This window comes from Leuciscus leuciscus (genome assembly GCF_965113295.1).
Source record: "Leuciscus leuciscus genome assembly, chromosome: 16".
NCBI lineage: Eukaryota > Metazoa > Chordata > Actinopteri > Cypriniformes > Leuciscidae > Leuciscus > Leuciscus leuciscus.
Genome location: NC_138740.1, coordinates 24,616,952 through 24,635,646, shown reverse-complemented (window position 1 = coordinate 24,635,646; position 18,695 = coordinate 24,616,952). Strand labels below are relative to the sequence as shown.

At 36.3% G+C, this 18,695-nt stretch overlaps 1 protein-coding gene across 6 annotated transcripts in view; it reads left to right on the top strand.

Annotated features, from left to right (window-relative positions):
- The first annotated feature begins 1,683 nt into the window (after positions 1-1,683).
- Positions 1,684-18,695, top strand: part of LOC309478342 (5-hydroxytryptamine receptor 4) — a 33,645-nt gene continuing 16,633 nt past the window's right edge. The window contains exons 1-8 of one of the 6 annotated variants that reach the window (XM_082141963.1): positions 1,684-1,821; positions 4,188-4,252; positions 6,081-6,260; positions 9,544-9,725; positions 15,646-15,740; positions 15,831-15,962; positions 16,942-17,142; positions 18,087-18,240. In XM_082141963.1, the coding sequence (XP_081998089.1) occupies positions 15,712-15,740; positions 15,831-15,962; positions 16,942-17,142; positions 18,087-18,240 (516 nt within the window). In that variant the 5' untranslated portion in view covers positions 1,684-1,821; positions 4,188-4,252; positions 6,081-6,260; positions 9,544-9,725; positions 15,646-15,711. Of the gene's footprint in view, positions 1,822-3,591; positions 3,672-4,187; positions 4,253-5,688; positions 6,261-9,119; positions 9,726-15,578; positions 15,741-15,830; positions 15,963-16,941; positions 17,143-18,086; positions 18,241-18,695 lie in introns of those variants that run through there. The other 5 variants (XM_082141962.1, XM_082141966.1, XM_082141967.1 and 2 more) reach the window with 5 other exon arrangements.

Below are 18,695 nucleotides of genomic sequence, written 5' to 3'. Positions count from 1 at the left end.
GTGACGTATATCCAAGTGAAACAGCTTCTCACTTGATTTGATTTTGTCCAACAGGAATTGATTGAATGGTTGTGGTTTGCTATTGCTGTGAGTGACGTGCAGGTTGTCCCGCTCTCGCTTCAGTAAACACATCATCAGAGAAGAGGGAAGAGAAGATTATGTGGGCACATTCTTTTTTTTAAAATAATTATGTGCACAGTTAAATCATTTATAAAATAAATACTGCAATATTCAATAATAAACCAAGATTTGTCCGTTTTGATTTCATTGTGACTTTAAATGAAAATGTATTGCTATCTATTTTAGAATTTGTTTAATATATTATATTAAGTAAAATGGAAGCTTAAGAACATTTGGATTTTTAATTAATTTTAGTCAAATAACTAACTAACTACTTATGCCTGTGGTGTTATGACTATTTTTGCCAAGGGAAACAGGAAAATTAAAATATTAAAATAAAAAATGACATGCTATCATAGTTTAAAGATTAGGGGATATTTGGGGAATATTAACAAGACAATATTTATCAGAATTTAGATTAAATTATGTAAAATCTGCAAGTACCACCACAGACTCCAATAAGATGTAACTCATGAAATTTAGCAAATCCATTAAAAAATGTACAAGAAAGTCATCATGCACCCCTCAGATCAACCATCACCTGCAATGACCTTACACACAGGAAGTAGTCCAAATAAAATCCCCCCTTTTCTTAAAGGGGTGATATCCATTGCAGACATGGTGGGGTTATTTTTATTTTTTTTTTTAAATGTAATTAAATTAAATGTGTTATATTCACAACATAACTACTTTATTTGAGGTTAAAAAAAAATATTGTTGCAACCAACACTTGTCACCACAAGGGCCAACACTTGTCACCGCAAATGAACAATGACGTAAGGTGAAGCGAGTAATCTTTTGCAAATGTTTAAAATGTTTTGCTGTTCCAGTCCTGCCCTGTTTGTCACTCCATTTAACACAGCAATAGTTGGATAGTTTCTCAAAATTACCTTTCAAAAAGTAGCTCACTACGACAGTGCTACGGTATATTGATATATCACAGTACTGAATTATTACCATATTTAGCCTATGTGCCATGGCATTTTACATGGTAACCCAAGATAAAATACCATGGCACATTTACTGCCAGTCTTTTGAGTTGAAACCTACTTGGAAACAAGCATTATTTTAGCAGTTCCGTGAACAGTAGCGCATCAATTACAAGGCTTTCTCTTAGAATGACACAAAAATTGGCCATTCAGTGAATTCAAGAACTGTGCTATCCTTTTTCACTAGTTACAGTAAAAACTGTCATCTGAATATGAATAAAATAATGGATACGCTGATGCACATAATGAACTGACTTCCCACGTGAATAGCACTGAATGGAACCTTGTGGTAAGACTCGCACTATAATTATCCTGTGTGATCTGCAATGTAATTACACAATGGAAGCACTTAAGAGCACAAGTACACATCATCACACTACGCTGGTTATCTGACTTTTATAAATGCAAAAATATTTCTTTTCTTCCAGTTGGAGCCTTGAGAAATCAATTGTCAAGTTACAAAAGTAGAGCAAACTAAGAGGTAAGTCGTGTTCGTGCCATGGCACGTCCCGCTGAGAGGGGAGGCAAGAGAAAGGCTGGCACATTACGTAGCACAGTAGTGTTTTTATAAATTGACTGTGAGAGCAGACAGGCTGCAGAGCGAGGGGTCAGCGGGGTCAAAGAGGGAAGGTATAATAACTGATGAAATAAGTGTGTGTGACTGAAGAACACGAGGTGACTGCAGGTGGGACTGTGGGAGGAGACCATCTGGGTAAGAAACTGAACTTTGAGGGCAAGATATATCTGCGCATTGTATTTATATATAAAAATGTCTGTGATATATAACAAGAAAAGAGGTGATGCATCAACAATCTACAGGCAATAAGGGAACTTTATCAAATAAAAATTATTTAATTTAATTTATTGTCTTTAAAAATGATTTAATTTAATTTATTGGATTTAATTAAAATATTGTTGAATTTTTTTCTGTACTTCCTTAATCAAAAAATTATATTAGAAACAACTATAATATCACAAAATTCTAATATAAGATGTAAGAGGTTAAATAGCATTTAGATATGTGTGATATCATCCAATGAGAACTACTTTTCATGATTTGTTGTCACATTTTTTGTATTGTCAAATCAACTTAGATAATTGATGTAGTTCAGATAACATAATATTTTGAGTTTCTGTAGATTAAACCAATTGTATTAACTTAATTTTAAGACAACCAGGTTACCTACTTTTTTAAGTTAAACCAACAGTATATATATATATTTTTTTTTTTACAGTGCAACGACCAATGAACATCAACGTGATCAATTGCAGTAAATTATTTGCATTTGTTCTTAAAATAACTCATTTGAATTTGTCCCAGACATTGTTTCTTCTACAAAAATGTATATACCACAGGATGTGGCACCTGGGTTTGATATCAATAATAGCTGAAGCTTCTTAAACGTCTGGTAAAGCTGAAGATAGCAACAGCATAGCAACAGCATGAAAGTTCATCGCTTTTTAGACGGAGATTCATTTACCTTTGAATATGGATCTTAATATTTCACTTTCACAAGGAAGGACATTCAAAATGACAACTGGGCCGCACATACGGAGGCTACAGGCATTTTCAAGAAGTGTAAAAACATTTGTAATTCTTTTTAACAAGGCCAGCTATGCAATTATTAGGCCATTAAATCCAATTAGCATAATGAATTGTGCAAGAACGTGCATGTAGTTTCATTACAGTTCCCAGTTTATAAAACACCCATGACTATTAATGCAAATGATTTATTAATGAACTTTAATTTGCATTAATAATTAATCACAAAACAGTCCTAACAGTTTCAGACTTCAGCATAAACCTCTGTAATGTAAAGACGGTGCCATTACATCTAAACAGAGCACCCAGTGGGACAATTACACTCTTGACTCAGCTTTTGTCAGCGCATTAACCCTGTCTGGATGGCACTAATGTGTCATTAAGTGGCTGCTGCATCCTGTTTACCGACTGTAGACGTCTTGTCACACGCTGAGCAAACTGTAAAAAAAAAAGAAAAATCCTGCCACCTGTAAGCCACTAAGCTCTTCTATGCGTCGGTTTTACATGCTTTATCTCAAGCACACAGGTGTGAATACTAATGACTCAATGATGGTCTTGAACTGTGGTCTCTGTTTGAATATATAGAGAGTGAGTTGTTTTAAAGTAGGAAACAGCTCAATCCTCCCTGAGAATAGAGCAGGTGTTGATGTTTTATTTATAACCCTATTAGGACAGCGTATGAGACAGACTTGGCTTATGGCCTAACAATCTGACAAACATAAATAATCAAAAGCAGCCTGAAGTCGGGGAGTGCAGGCATTTGTTCTGTTCCAAAACCTTGTGAAGATTTTTTTCTTCTGTAGAACACAAACTCTATTGAAATCAATTGCAAGTCTGCTGTTTGAAGTTAATGTTGTTGTACGTGTGGAGTTGCATCATGCTCATGATCGGTCACTTATGAGGTTCCACGATGGTTTTAGTTGTTGTGTTTAGTTGTTTAGCTGTTTGTGCAACACAGTGGCTTCAGAATTCATGCCTGAGGTCTGTGTGCAGTTTACACATTCAAAAGTATGGAATTGGTAAGAAAGAAGACTTATGCTCACAGATATTTAATCAAGAATACAGTGATACTGTGAAATATTATTACAATTTAGAATAACCATTTTCTATTTCAATATATTTTAATATGTAATTTATTCCTGTGATGACAAAGCTGAATTTTCCTCATCACTACTCCAAGTCTTCAGTGTCACATGATCCTTCAGAAATCATTCTGATATGCTGTTGCTTGAGAAAAATTTTGTATTATTACCAATGTTCAAATCAGTTGTGCTGCTTCAGGATTCTTAGATAAATAGATTAATATTTGAAATATATTTTTTGTAACATTATAAATGACTTGAATTAATGTGTCCTTATATGAATTTCTAAAAAAAAAAAAATAATTACTAAAAATATCTTACCGTCCCCAAACTTTTAAACAGCAGTGTATAGATAGAGCAAGAAATGTGAAAGTCTCTTCAAGTAATGACTGAACAACATGTAAATGTATTTGTATAGTTTTCACTATATTGTTACAAATACATTTCTTTCAGATCCTCTGAGCGGTTTGAATATGAACTCTTGTGCAGAGGTGGAGAGTAACAAAGTACATATGTACGTAAGTACACTTTTTGAGTATCTGTACTTTACTTGAGTGTTATTTTTTCTGGAAACTTTTGACTTTAACTTCACTACAATTGAAAGACAAATATCGTACTTTTTACTCCACTACATTTCTGTCAAGGTCCTTGAGTAGAAAGTAGTGACGTCGGTCAGGGGATAATTTTGGTTGCAGGGGTTGCATTTTGGTTGGAAATGAAAGTCGAGTTGACGTCAGAAACCGACTGATGTTGGATTCTGACGTCAACCCGATTTTCATTTTCAGCGTTGGGTTTGGTCTTCTAAATGCGAATTTTGTCATTGTTTTGGAGCTCACTAGCTTATACATAACAGTAAGGCTAGCATATTCATACTAAAAGCCAAAAAACTTTAAATAGGGCACTATTTGAGGGAACAGCCATTTGGGTGTCCGAAACCATTGTGGACGTTATTGAGTGCACTTATTCAATCTCACATTCAATCCCACTACTGGAACGGTGTTCTAGAAATACATTTGATATTGATATGAGGGTAGGTAGGCATAGATTCAGAGGCATAAGGTAAGTATTACATACAACAATTCAACAATAATAAAACTTTTTTACTTTTTACTTTTGATACTTAAGTACTTTTAAAAACCAGTACTTCTGCACTTTTACTTGAGTAAAAATCGGTCTTTACAACTTTTACTTGTAACAGAGTAATATTTGACCAGTTAGTATCTGTACTTTCACTCAAGTAAGGAAGTTGTGTACTTTGTCCACCTTATAGTGCCAACTAGATTGATCAGTTATATGTGATAAATTCCATAGCAGGTTCAATGGAAACTTGCTGTTCTCCTTTTCAGAGAACGGCCTGACTCGCTGACCTTACCGCGGTTAATAATACACTCTGGCAGTGTGGACACAGGATGCTGAAAATGCCTGGGCACACACTCCACTCCATTTGCCAGGATTATTCACTCATTTCCAAACAAATGGGGAATTATAAAGCACCTTAGGGATGCATGCAGGGGGTGTGTGTCTTGCTTTACCTCTGCACTCTGGATGTGTGTTTTGATTTATGGCTCAGAGGCGGATGTGGTGCCATGACCTCATCCCCTGACCCCAGGTCATCACAATAAATCGGACTGCCCATGATCAATTTCTAATCATAACCGAAGAGTTAGAGTAAGCTCTGACCTAGGCATTATTCAGTTGAGGGACAAGGGCAAGCAATGAAAGACCCTACGCACAAACCATGAATATTTAACACAGATCCCTTATACCAATCTACAGTGATTAAACAAAATGTTGGAACAAGACAAAATAAATAAATAAATAAATAAATAAATAAATAAATAAATAAATAAATAAATAAATAAATAAATAAATGATGGCGTATGAGTATATTTATTCCCTTTACCCTCAATCATGTCCAACTCTCTGTTTCATAACAACTGCTTGAGAGTAAATCAATAACAACAGACTGAACAAGAGTCATGCAAATCATTATTTTCAGCCAGACTCTTTGAGGCACGTCTGAAAAAAAAGCACACGCTGCTCAGTAAACCATTTAAGAAAAACTCCATCCTGCATCTGCCAAGCTCATCAACATCATTTATTTATTTTTCCATGATGAAATCTAGGTTTGATCTAAAATCAAGGCATACAAGTCTTAAGGCAGACAATGTGGGAGCTTTTTGTTGACAATAATTCTTTTATTTAATTTTTAGTAATAGCATGTTATTGTTGACAAAAATAAATACAGAAAAACGTTTTTAAAACACTTTTTGTTCTTCCTGCTTCAATATGTTCTACAAATATCTGTTACTACAATTAAATAATTCAGCGCTCTGATTTTCTCAGAACAAAAAAATCAAGCATTTGCGGTAGTATTGAAATCTGTTCAATACTGAAGAGTGCAAAGTCACCAGAAACACCGGAGCTGTCTAAAATTTCACCATTGTCTGCAAATGGCTGTGTCTACAGCAGCAAACCACCCAGTTCCTCTCTTCTGCTGTGCACTCAACTTTACAACTCAGCAAGGTCTTGTTAATATTAATAAGCAATATCATTAATCACATAAACGGCAATGCTTGCAAGTGTTTTTGTTTTTGTGTCACTGAATTGAAAGAGATTAAATTATATTGTGCAGCTTCCTTACTCAGTCTCTCTTCTGTCACTTGTTATTAAGCTAAATTCTAATATACAGCATTAGCTGTAAAGGAAGTGGCGTTCCTGTAATGGTAAAGTGAAAGAAGCAGTGATATCAATGGCAGTGATATCAATAACTCACTGTATATTGTCATATAGGCCTAATTTAATTTAACAGACTGAAAACAAGCTGAAGTCATGACGTGTCCACGAATAGAAGATTTTTACTCTTCTGCAAACACGGTGAATGTAAATCAAGGTCATTCTTTGTTTGCTGATTCATTTCTTATTGGGAAACAAAATCCCAACAATGTTAGGCTGTTTGATCTATTAGCTATTTGAATTAATATGTATTTTCCTCTGTTCAGTAAATTACTTATTGTTGGCAAGATGAACAAGGTCAACACATGTTTTGCAGGGCGGTTGCATTTTTTTATAAATATAATTCTTTATTTAATCATATTTATCAGCTTGACTTTGGGTATCCTGCATAATGCAGAATCTTACTTTTGTGGATTGAGTCTGATATGAGATAGAGTAGCCTATTGTATGTAAATAATTTGATATAGATTATATCTCAGGATTTTATTAACTTGACCAATATCTACAATAGAGACACAAATTCAGCAGGGCAATATAAGGACGTATCTCCCATTCGATTACAGATTAAAGGGACTTTAGTAAAACGCAGTAGCCTAGCATATGTTTGGTGCTCTTTCGCCATCTCGTGGTTTGAAAGAAGTTTTTTTTTAATCTTCAGACTGAGAATGAATGAATTAATGAGGCATTTCAATGACAGTGGTCTCCACACAGCAGACTATCATTCCGTGACCCTATGGAAGCCCGTTTCCGCCACGGTTGAGTAAAAAAAAAAAAAGATTAAGTCATATTAATGAAAAACTTTCTCATAATAATGACTTAACATCTCATAATAAGGATAAACTTTCTCGTAATATTCGTAATATTGACTTAACATCTCAAAATAATGAGACACTTTCTAGTAATTATGACTTAACATCTCATAATAAAGAGAAACATTCTCGGAATAATGACTTAACATCTCGTAATAATGAGAAACTTTATCGTAATTATGACTTAACATACAGAACGCGCTTTTTCATTGCTTTTCTAGGCAAACGCGCACTAGACGGACGCTCGCGTCTTTTACAGCGTCTCGCGCATGACACGCGCATTCAGCTTTTAAAAACCCTTGCGTTTTCCCCCATTCCACTGCCCACTTATGTGTAAATGTCCCCAAAGAAGTCATAAACATCTTAAAGGTGATTTCTGTATTGATATCTTCCAGAAGAACCTGCACAGCAAATATCCTAGACGCATCCGCAAAATACGTGTTATATTAACACATATAAGTTAGGCTACATGAATATGTTACACTTAAATTTAACGAATAAATGTAATATTCCAACTTTAATCTGATAGGTTTGTAAATTCATGTAACACAATTTCCATAGGTGTGCACAAGCAGGCGTCATTCGTTACCAATTACCATGGTAACCGTCCTGCTTCTGCATTCCACTTTCACACCTTTTCGTGCGCATGGAAAAGTAAGGAAGATATACGGATGATTTTTAATTTATGTTATTTAATGATAGGCTACTACAGATTGCACTTAGTAGTTTTTATGACTTTAAAGGGATAGTTCACTTTGAAAAATTTTTTTGGTATGTTTTAGCTTATCTCAAGGGCATCCAAGATGTAGGTGTCTTTTTTTCCACAGTAGTTTCAATTTTGATATTTTTAGGTCAAACCGTTCTTGTCTGTCAGTCATATAATGCAGGTCTATGGTCATTATCTCAAAGAGCATGCACAGAGACCAAATTAAAACAATTCCCCGTCGTCCAAATTAAACAATTCCCCATCGTAAGTACACATTGATGGCCTAAGACACGAAACGAGCGGTTTGTGTGAGAAATTGAACAGTACTTATATCGTTTTTACCGCTTATACACAGCCATGTCCAAGTGATCTGATCTGACGTGTGCGCAGACTGGTGCATAGATATATACACTAGATGTCGCCTTAAAGACATTCGTTCCAATGAACTGCCGTAGACAAGGCGACATCTAGTGTGTATATATCTATGCACCAGTCTGCGTACACGTCAGATCAGATCACTTGGACGTGGCTGTGTATAAGTGGTAAAAACGATATAAATACTGTTCGTTTTCTCACACAAACCGCTCGTTTCGTGTCTTAGGTCATCAATGTGTACTTACGATGGGGAATTGTTTAATTTGGACGACGGGGAATTGTTTTAATTTGGACTCTGTGCATGCTCTTTGAGACAGTGACCATATACTTGCATTATATGACTGACAGACAAGAACTGTTTGACCTAAAAATATCAAAATTGAAACTACTGCGGAAAAAAAGACACCTACATCTTGGATGCCCTTGAGGTAAGCTAAAACATACCAAAAATTAATTTCAAAGTGAACTATCCCTTTAATGAAAACAACTGTTTTGCAGAGCGTGCCATGTTTGCTGTGATGCATTTACACGGCTTTGACCAGCGGATGTCGCGAGCGTGGCACTCCCTTGCTCTCCGCTGCTTTGCACATGCGTAGAACCACGAGAAAATCATTTACGATAAAGTTTCTTATTATTATGAGATGTTAGGTCATAATTATGAGAACGTTTCTAATTAATATGAGATGTTAAGTCATAATTATGAGAAATGTTCTCATTATTACGAGATATTAAATTATTATTTCGAGAAAGTTTCTCATTATTTTGAGATTATTTGTCATTATTATGAGAAAATTTCTCATTATTATGACTTGAATCTTTTTTCTTTCTTTTTTTTACTCAAACGTGGCGGAAACGGGCTTCCATAGTAACCATTTAGTTCGTAATAAATTTTCTTTCACTTCCATTTTTGACACTGTCGCCTACTAGCCTACTACAGCATCCTATTTTGCTTAATATAACAACTGACGCTTGTACGTGACACTACAAGTTTATATGGTAAAGTACATTGTGGATATTGCATACGTAATACCAACAGCTAATTTTTCAAGAAGAAAAACGGAAACGTGAAAGATAATGGGCCTTTTTTTGTTGAAAAAGCGCAATAAAGTGAGTTGAGGCACTGGGTGGCGCTGTTGCTCTGTTGTGGTGTGTTACAAACGCTTGTGTGTTCTGTGTTGGACAGGCAGAGACTCACAACGCACTGGTCAATTACATCAATAATAGATGATCTGCTGCTTGCAGCCGCTGTTTAATTGTGACACAGAACAGAGAAGAGCACTTCAGTCTCCGACAAACTGTGATGGAATATGACAGGTTATAAAAACACGTGTGGATTCATAGAGACATGAAACTCGGAGCCCCTGGGTGAGTAAAGTTGTTTTTGATGCTGCCTCGTACTTTAAATGATTTCAAGTGTCAAAATGTGCAACAGGTTATTCTAAGCACCATAGCGTATTATGTCTATTTTAAAATATTTTAATGTAATAATAATAGCTATTATTATTATTATTATTATTATTTGTTTAATGTTTTTGATAAGATGTAGATTGTTTTTCCTAAATTGTAAAGAATAATGACACGTTTTAATTGGTTTCTATTAGAGAATATCAGAGTTTATTTGTTTACTGATTTTGGAGAAATTTGCCTCCAACTATGAAATTTACAGCTGTGGTTGAAATAATCATGAATTTGTTGAAGATATCATAATTAATGTTGTGCCACTGATTTTGCACTGATTTTGCACACTTTAAACAGCCAAATATGTGATTGTCATCATAGTTTATTCATTGTAATTGTACAGAGGAACTGATCCTGATCAAGACTGAAACCACATTATAGCTTTATTTATTTATTCATTTATTTCATGATGAGCAAAGGCTTTGTGAATCCATTTTCAGCCAGTTAAAAAGATTGTTTTTAAAAGGATGTTAAGGTTGTTATTGTTTTATTATATCGCCATGTAGGTCCCTCACTGGTGAATGTGATTTCACCGAGTACAACATGCTCCTGGATCAACATCTTTGTTGATCCTGGAACAACATTCAAATCAACCAATCAGATTTGGGGGACAAATTTACAATTTATGTCAAGTTTAGGCTTACAACCAGGGTTAGGTGGTTCTACATCAGTGTTATTATTCACATATCATTTCACTCTGATTTCAGGGATAAGTTATGGGTAAGGTTAGGTTTAGGGGTAGGGATAGGGATAGGGTTAAGACTACATTTTCGGACAGGAATGATGATCAACAAGATATGTCTTACTTGGCAAAATCACAGTGAGCTAACACAAGTACATGATCAATGTGTGTTTCAGACCACTATTTGTGTCACTCCCATATGGTTTTTATGATTGTGTAAAAATGTCACTCTCATAACTTATTTATGAGGCTTATGGCTTATGTTTATTTAAAAAAAAAAAAAAGTGTCACCACAGATTGTATTTTATCCCTTTAATGCAAATGTCACTCCGTTTTCCTGGTGGCGTGAAATTAAAAAAAGAAGTTGTGTGGGAAGGTGTCAAAATTGTTTATCGGAGGGTTTGTCAGTGCATATTCTTTTCATTATGTCAATTATGTCACGTTATTTTGTTTTGTATAAGAGAAGCCAATCAAATCCCAACAACCGAGTATTGCCAAGAGGTTACAATGACAATAACTTGCCAAGAGTTATATACCTATAAGACTGGTGTTATTTTTATTGACACCTAGAGCTGCCTACTTCATCAATATGTTAGTTAATGTTTTTCAGTTTTATTGTAAATTGTTCAATAATTTAGCATCCAGGTTGTGATACATCACTTTAGGGTGCAGTTTCAAGTATAAGATGTTCATTAGCTCTAAAGGGTTAGTTCACCCCAAAAAATGTAATTCTGTAATTTATTACTCACTTCGAACCCATACGATTTTTTTTCATCTTCGGAACACAAATGAAGATCTTTTTGATGAAATATGAGGCCTTTCAATCCCTTCTTTGAAAGTTCACGCAACTACCACTTTGACACTTCAAAAAGTTCATAAAGAGATCATAAAACCAATCCATATGAATTGAGCGGTTTAGTTCAAATTTTCTGAAGCGACTTGATTGCTTTATGATGAACAGATTGAATTTAGGCTTTTATTCACATATAAAAATTTATCAGGGAACATAAACGGAAGCTCAACTGAACCTGCTTGATGCACGCGAATAAACCTCTTGTAGAAGCTCAAATGTGCTTTGTAACACACAAGAATGAACCTCATTGGTTCTTGCTGAAGCTCAAACGTGCTGCGTAACACGAGAATGAACCTCATTGGTTCTCGCTGAAGCTCAAACGTGCTGCGTAACACGAGAATGAACCTCATTGGTTCTTGCAGAAGATCAAACGTGCTGCGTAACACGAGAATGAACCTCACTGGTTCTTGCTGAAGCTTAAACGTGCTGCGTAACACGAGAATGAACCTCATTGGTTCTTACGGAAGCTCAAACGTGCTGCGTAACACGAGAATGAACCTCATTGGTTCTTGCTGAAGCTCAAACGTGCTGCGTAACACGAGAATGAACCTCATTGGTTCTTGCGGAAGCTCAAACGTGCTGCGTAACACGAGAATGAACCTCATTGGTTCTTGCGGAAGCTCAAACGGGCTGCGTAACACAAGAATGAACCTCACTGGTTCTTGCTGAAGCTTAAACGTGCTGCGTAACACGAGAATGAACCTCATTGGTTCTTGCGGAAGCTCAAACGTGCTGCGTAACACGAGAATGAACCTCATTGGTTCTTGCTGAAGCTCAAACGTGCTGCGTAACACGAGAATGAACCTCATTGGTTCTTGCTGAAGCTCAAACGTGCTGCGTAACACGAGAATGAACCTCATTGGTTCTTGCGGAAGCTCAAACGGGCTGCGTAACACGAGAATGAACCTCACTGGTTCTTGCTGAAGCTTAAACGTGCTGCGTAGACACGAGAATGAACCTCATTGGTTCTTGCGGAAGCTCAAATGTGCTGCGTAACACGAGAATGAACCTCATTGGTTCTTGCTGAAGCTCAAACGTACTGCGTAACACGAGAATGAACCTCATTGGTTCTTGCGGAAGCTCAAACGTGCTGCGTAACATGAGAATGAACCTCATTGGTTCTTGCTGAAGCTCAAACGTGCTGCGTAACATGAGAATGAACCTCATTGGTTCTTGCAGAAGCTCAAACGTGTTGCGTAACACGAGAATGAACCTCACTGGTTCTTAAAGAAGCTCAAACGTGCTGCGTAACACGAGAATGAACCTCATTGGTTCTTGCTGAAGCTCAAACGTACTGCGTAACACGAGAATGAACCTCATTGGTTCTTGCAGAAGCTCAAACGTGTTGCGTAACACGAGAATGAACCTCACTGGTTCTTAAAGAAGCTCAAACGTGCTGCGTAACACGAGAATGAACCTCATTGGTTCTTAAAGAGGCTCAAACGTGCTGCGTAACACGAGAATGAACCTCATTGGTTCTTGCGGAAGCTCAAACGTGCTGCGTAACACGAGAATGAACCTCATTGGTTCTTGCAGAAGCTCAAACGTGCTGCGTAACATGAGAATGAACCTCATTGGTTCTTAAAGAAGCTCAAACGTGTTGTGTAACACGAGAATGAATCTCTCTGGTTCTTAAAGATGCTCAAACGTGCTGCGTAACACTAGAATGAACCTCATTGGTTCTTAAAGAAGCTCAAACGTGCTGCGTAACACGAGAATGAACCTCATTGGTTCTTGCTGAAGCTCAAACGTGCTGCGTAACATGAGAATGAACCTCATTGGTTCTTAAAGAAGCTCAAACGTGCTGCGTAACACGAGAATGAACCTCATTGGTTCTTGCTGAAGCTTAAACGTGCTGCGTAACACGACAAATGAACCTCATTGGTTCTTGCTGAAGCTCAAACGTGCTGCGTAACATGAGAATGAACCTCATTGGTTCTTAAAGAAGCTCAAACGTGTTGCGTAACACGAGAATGAATCTCTCTGGTTCTTAAAGATGCTCAAACGTGCTGCGTAACACTAGAATGAACCTCATTGGTTCTTAAAGAAGCTCAAACGTGCTGCGTAACACGAGAATGAACCTCATTGGTTCTTGCTGAAGCTCAAACGTGCTGCGTAACATGAGAATGAACCTCATTGGTTCTTAAAGAAGCTCAAACGTGCTGCGTAACACGAGAATGAACCTCATTGGTTCTTGCTGAAGCTTAAACGTGCTGCGTAACACGACAAATGAACCTCATTGGTTCTTGCTGAAGCTCAAACGTGCTGCGTAACATGAGAATGAACCTCATTGGTTCTTAAAGAAGCTCAAACGTGTTGCGTAACACGAGAATGAACCTCATTGGTTCTTGCTGAAGCTCAAACGTGCTGCGTAACATGAGAATGAACCTCATTGGTTCTTAAAGAAGCTCAAACGTGTTGCGTAACACGAGAATGAACCTCATTGGTTCTCACACGTCAAGCGAACATGCTTGAGCTTCCATTTCCCACAGCTGATGTTTGATGAATGATGAATGTATATGTGAATAAAAGCCTAAATTCAATGTGTTCATCATATAAAGCGATCGTAATTTGTAATTGTAAATAAACCACTTAATTCATATGGATTAGTTTTACGATCTCTCTATGAACTTTTTGAAGCGTCAAAGTGGTAGTTGCGTAGCTGTCTATGGAGGGACAGAAATCGCTCTGATTTCATAAAAAATATCTTAATTTGTGTTCCGAAGTTGAACGAAAGTCTTACGGGTTTGGAACGACATGAGGGTGAGTAAATGATGAGTAAATGATTTTCATTTTCGGGTGAACTATCCCTTTAAGTAAAGAGTTTGAAGTTAATTTATAATTGTACCAACCAGTTTATTAAATTTTTTCAATGCTTTGATAAAAACAGGAAAGTACAAAGTCCCACATTATTAATCTGGACAGATCTATATGCTTCAGCCAGTTAACCAAGTTTGAAATCCCTTGAGCTGAAGGGAATAGTGGGCTCTTAGATCTTATGATCTAGTGTCACTAATTAAAATTAGTGAAAGTTAGTGTTGTGTCACATGGCATCAGCTTTCATACTTCAGCTCAGCTATCTTTTTGGGTCATTCGGAAAAAAAACGGGTGCCATTCCCAGTGTGATTTTATGTCTCAAATGTTTCATTAGATTTGAAACATTCTAACAATTAAATAATGTGTTTAAAAGAGAAATTAAATTGTATTGTGATATCTTAGGCTAATTCAATGCATTTTGGGACTCAATAACTGTATAGCTTCTGAAAGGTAACAGGGTTGACAGTTACAGTTACAATTTAATTTGACAAGGCTTGTCCTCAAGATTATGAAACAAAGTTGCTTCTTAGAAAGATTTTAAACTGTAAACTTTTCAATTGTCAATTGTTCACTATGCAAATTCATGGTAACAGGGTTGACATTTTAAAATTGTCCCCTACTGACAGATGAGGGACAGATCCATGTATTTCCGTATTGACACATAAAATTGCCTTCATATGTTAATTGTTAAATTGACTATTTTTTACACATACATATCAGGGACACAAATGGCACCTGTTTTGTAGAATGACCCTTTTACCCTCTCCTTTAAAAAAAGCATCATGTGTAAATCAGCTGTCCTCTCTGTGTATCTGTTCAGAATAGCCTATTTTGTTTAATGTGAACAGGGTATTATATAATCATGCGGCACATTTGAAACTCAAACGAAACCAACAGAATAGGAAAGAAGCGTCCGAGCTTTCTCTCTAATACCCACTTGAGCCTCCCAGCTGGGCAAACACATCACACACTCCAGTGTTTACCCTGTGAGAGCTCTCTCCACTTCTGCTTGAGTTATGGCTCAGGCACAGGGTGCGATATGGCCACTGTGGGTATTAACCCTGCGATGATGGAGTGCATGTGCTTGTGTTGAAGTTTTCCTGTCTTCAATATTTTGATGCGTTTTGAGATTGAGAATCTAATAAGACTTAAATTTTCCAGTTTTTCCTAACCTTTTTTGTTTTATCCACAGCCCCATCAGTAATTCTAAAGTACCCCTTTATCAACATCAATCCAGAAATGTGTTTGTCAGCAGCAAAAACATCTATTAAGTCTATAAAGTGCAGGGAAAGTTATATTTAAAGGGGGTCATAGACTCATCGTGGCTCATATTCCCATGTTATATCCCAGAAGCCCGTTTCATTTGCAAATGTGCTGATGGTTTATTCTCAATGCTCTCACTTTGAAGCTCATGCTGAAAGAATATGATTGAATCTGGGATGTGAGAACCCAAATCAGTTGTGTTTGTCCCACAGGAGTGGGACTGCTGTGTCTTGTGTGAACCAAACTCCATCTGACCACTTCCATACAGATGACCAGTGATGGCCACAGCATCAGACTCAGCGGACGAGTAAGAACCACCTCAGATATTTTTACTACAAAGATTAATAAGTATTTATCTTATATTCATGAATAATTATCGGCATATTTTTGTCTACAGTGCAGTGGATCCAGTCATGTCTAAACACACTTCAAGAATAATGCTGTCTATCATCCTGGTGACCATCATCATACTGACTGTGCTTGGTAATTTGCTTGTGATGGTGGCTCTCTGTAAAGACAGACAGCTAAGGTAATGGTGCTTCATATCTACATTTAAATTTACTGTGTCAATGTACATTTTTTATGGTAAAAATAAGGCTTAAAATGCAAGATATATAAAAGTAAGCTGATTCCCCCAAAATGTAGTTCTGTTTTCAAAACATTGCTTTGTTTGTTTGAGAATCCTGACCAGCCTCGCATAGCAACAATGGCTCAACCAATTGTGTGAGTCTGGACTAAAAATGTCTTTAAAAACCTTAAAACAAGGTGAATTTACTTGAGAAGCCAAACTACACATGATATAAGGATTTGTTTTCAGACAAACGATACATCTTGAATCTTGAAACCCCACTGTGCAGTTAGTTTTTTCCTACAACCAGAAAACAAAGGGCAAGAAAATTCAAAATAATCCTCAATTTGTTCTCTGAAAACAAACCTTAAAATCTTAGGCATCTCAAGTAAATCGATCTCATTTCAAAGAAGCTTAGATATTTTCTTTCTGCAAAGTAAGACAAAAATACAAGGAAAATCATTTCTGCAATGAAATTTTCATATGATATTATAGTTGACCCTTTTCACATTTCTAGGGTTCTCAGAAGTGCAAGTCATCATAGTTGGGTCACTTCTATAGTGATGTAGAAATACAAAAAATATTTTTTTTTGTGTACCCCTTTTCTCCAATAGCAAAATATTAAATCCATGATGATAGCATGTCTACGACTTTACAGAAGAGGAAAAAATATTAAGAGATTTGATTACGTTGGTCAAATTTCCCATCCCTCTCTCAGCTGTTGCATTAGAAACACTAGAAACTAGAAACTTTGAATATGATAATATAAAGAACTTCCATAAAAAAGCTCCATAAGTATGATAAAGAGTCATTAAATTTCTTAAACGAGTATTTTTGTATAGACACTCTTTTGTCTAGCAAACTGTAAAGACACTATTTTGTACTGTGAACTAATGTCTATCAATCTTATTTTTGTGTGTATCTACTGTTCTGAATAAAGGAAGAAGAAGACCAACTTCTTCGTTGTATCCCTGGCATTTGCAGACCTTCTAGTTGCCCTTGTTGTGATGCCTCTGGCAACCATAGAGTTGACCACGGGTCAGTGGAGTTATGGAGAGACGTTCTGCTTGGTCCGTACCTCACTGGACGTGCAGCTGACCACTGTATCTATCCTGCATCTGTGCTGCATTGCACTAGACAGGTAAGTGCAGCTCATGAAGCAAATATTGTAAAAAATAAATAAATAAATAATTCCTAATGTCCTACACAAATAACTGCTTGTGTTGCCATGGCAATGTTGAGAAGAGAAGTCTAAATTTAGACAGTTTTGGGATAGCAATTTTCGTTCCTAGATTTGATCGTACATTTTTTCTCTTTAAAAAAACATTTGTATTTTGATACAGTATATACACACAATCATTTATTTTTTCTTTCTAAACTGCATTTTGGCATTTATAGGCTTTCTTATATAGGTCAAAGCCCTGTAATCTTGCATCACCAAATTACAGTGTGCTACAATATACAGAGATGCTGTCCGGCCTGTATTGTCATGACTAATTTATATTTTGTCCAGTTTCGAATTATTATGTGTCTTTGAGTAAACTGTACATTCAAAATCGTATGCACAAAAAAAGAAACACATAATTTATGTCTTCACGCTAACTCCAAGGGGCTTGTCAGCGTGTCAGATAATTATGTGTAATTTGCTGTGTTACGTATGCAAATTTTCTCGTGTTCACCCATTGGGAAGTCTGTAGCACTCTTAACCCGAAAGAGAGCAGCTGTGATTTATGCAGCGCACCTTGTCCATATGGCAGTAACATGATTCATTCTTAGTCTCTCAAAGCCTCTCTCTATCTATTTCTCTCTTTCCCTCGAGCAAAAAATTCTGTTGATCTATCTCACTGTGTCACCAAGTTCTTTCTCCATCCGCATATGACTCATGATGTCTTTGCCTCTGCGGTCTCCAGTAAGTGCATATTTTCTAGTTATAATTCACTGCATTAACTTTTCAAGGAAAGATCGGCAGTATCATCAGGGTATATTGAAGTACAGTATGTAGGGACGCAGTGTTTACGTAAGACAGCGTACTGACAGAATCAAGTGAATCATTCTTCAGATATTTGCAATTTCTGTCTTGGGCAGGTTTTATGCGATTTGCTGTCGGCCTCTGGTCTACAATAACAAGATGACACCTATAAGAGTCTCACTGATGCTGGTTGGATGCTGGGTCATCCCCTTTTTCATCTCTTTCCTTCCCATCATGCAAAGCTGGAATACTATTGGAATCGAGAGCGTTGTAAGTGAGGAGTAGATTGGTTCATTCTTCTTGTTATGCTGATGCATTATAAGCTTTAAGTAATTACTCTCCGCTAGATCTCTCTAGGTTGGATTATAAAACCATTTAAAAAAAAAAGAAATGTTACTTTCCAAAATAAAAATGTTACAAAAAGTGTGTAACAATTAAAAAAAATGGAATGAGATAATTAATTTACTTGAGGTATTCTGTAGAAAAGGGTCTAAATGATGTCACTTCTTAGGCGTGACCATTTTAAGAAATGTTGCGTTTTTGTAAACAGGATATATTTTTGGTAATTATAGTAATAATTAAAAATATATATTACCACAATTAATTAATAATAATTCAACAGATTACACTACTGTTCAAAAGTTTTTTAGGTCAGTAAATTTTCTTTTGAAGAAATTAATTATTTTATTTAGATAGGATGCATTAAAGTAAACGTGAAGGTGAAG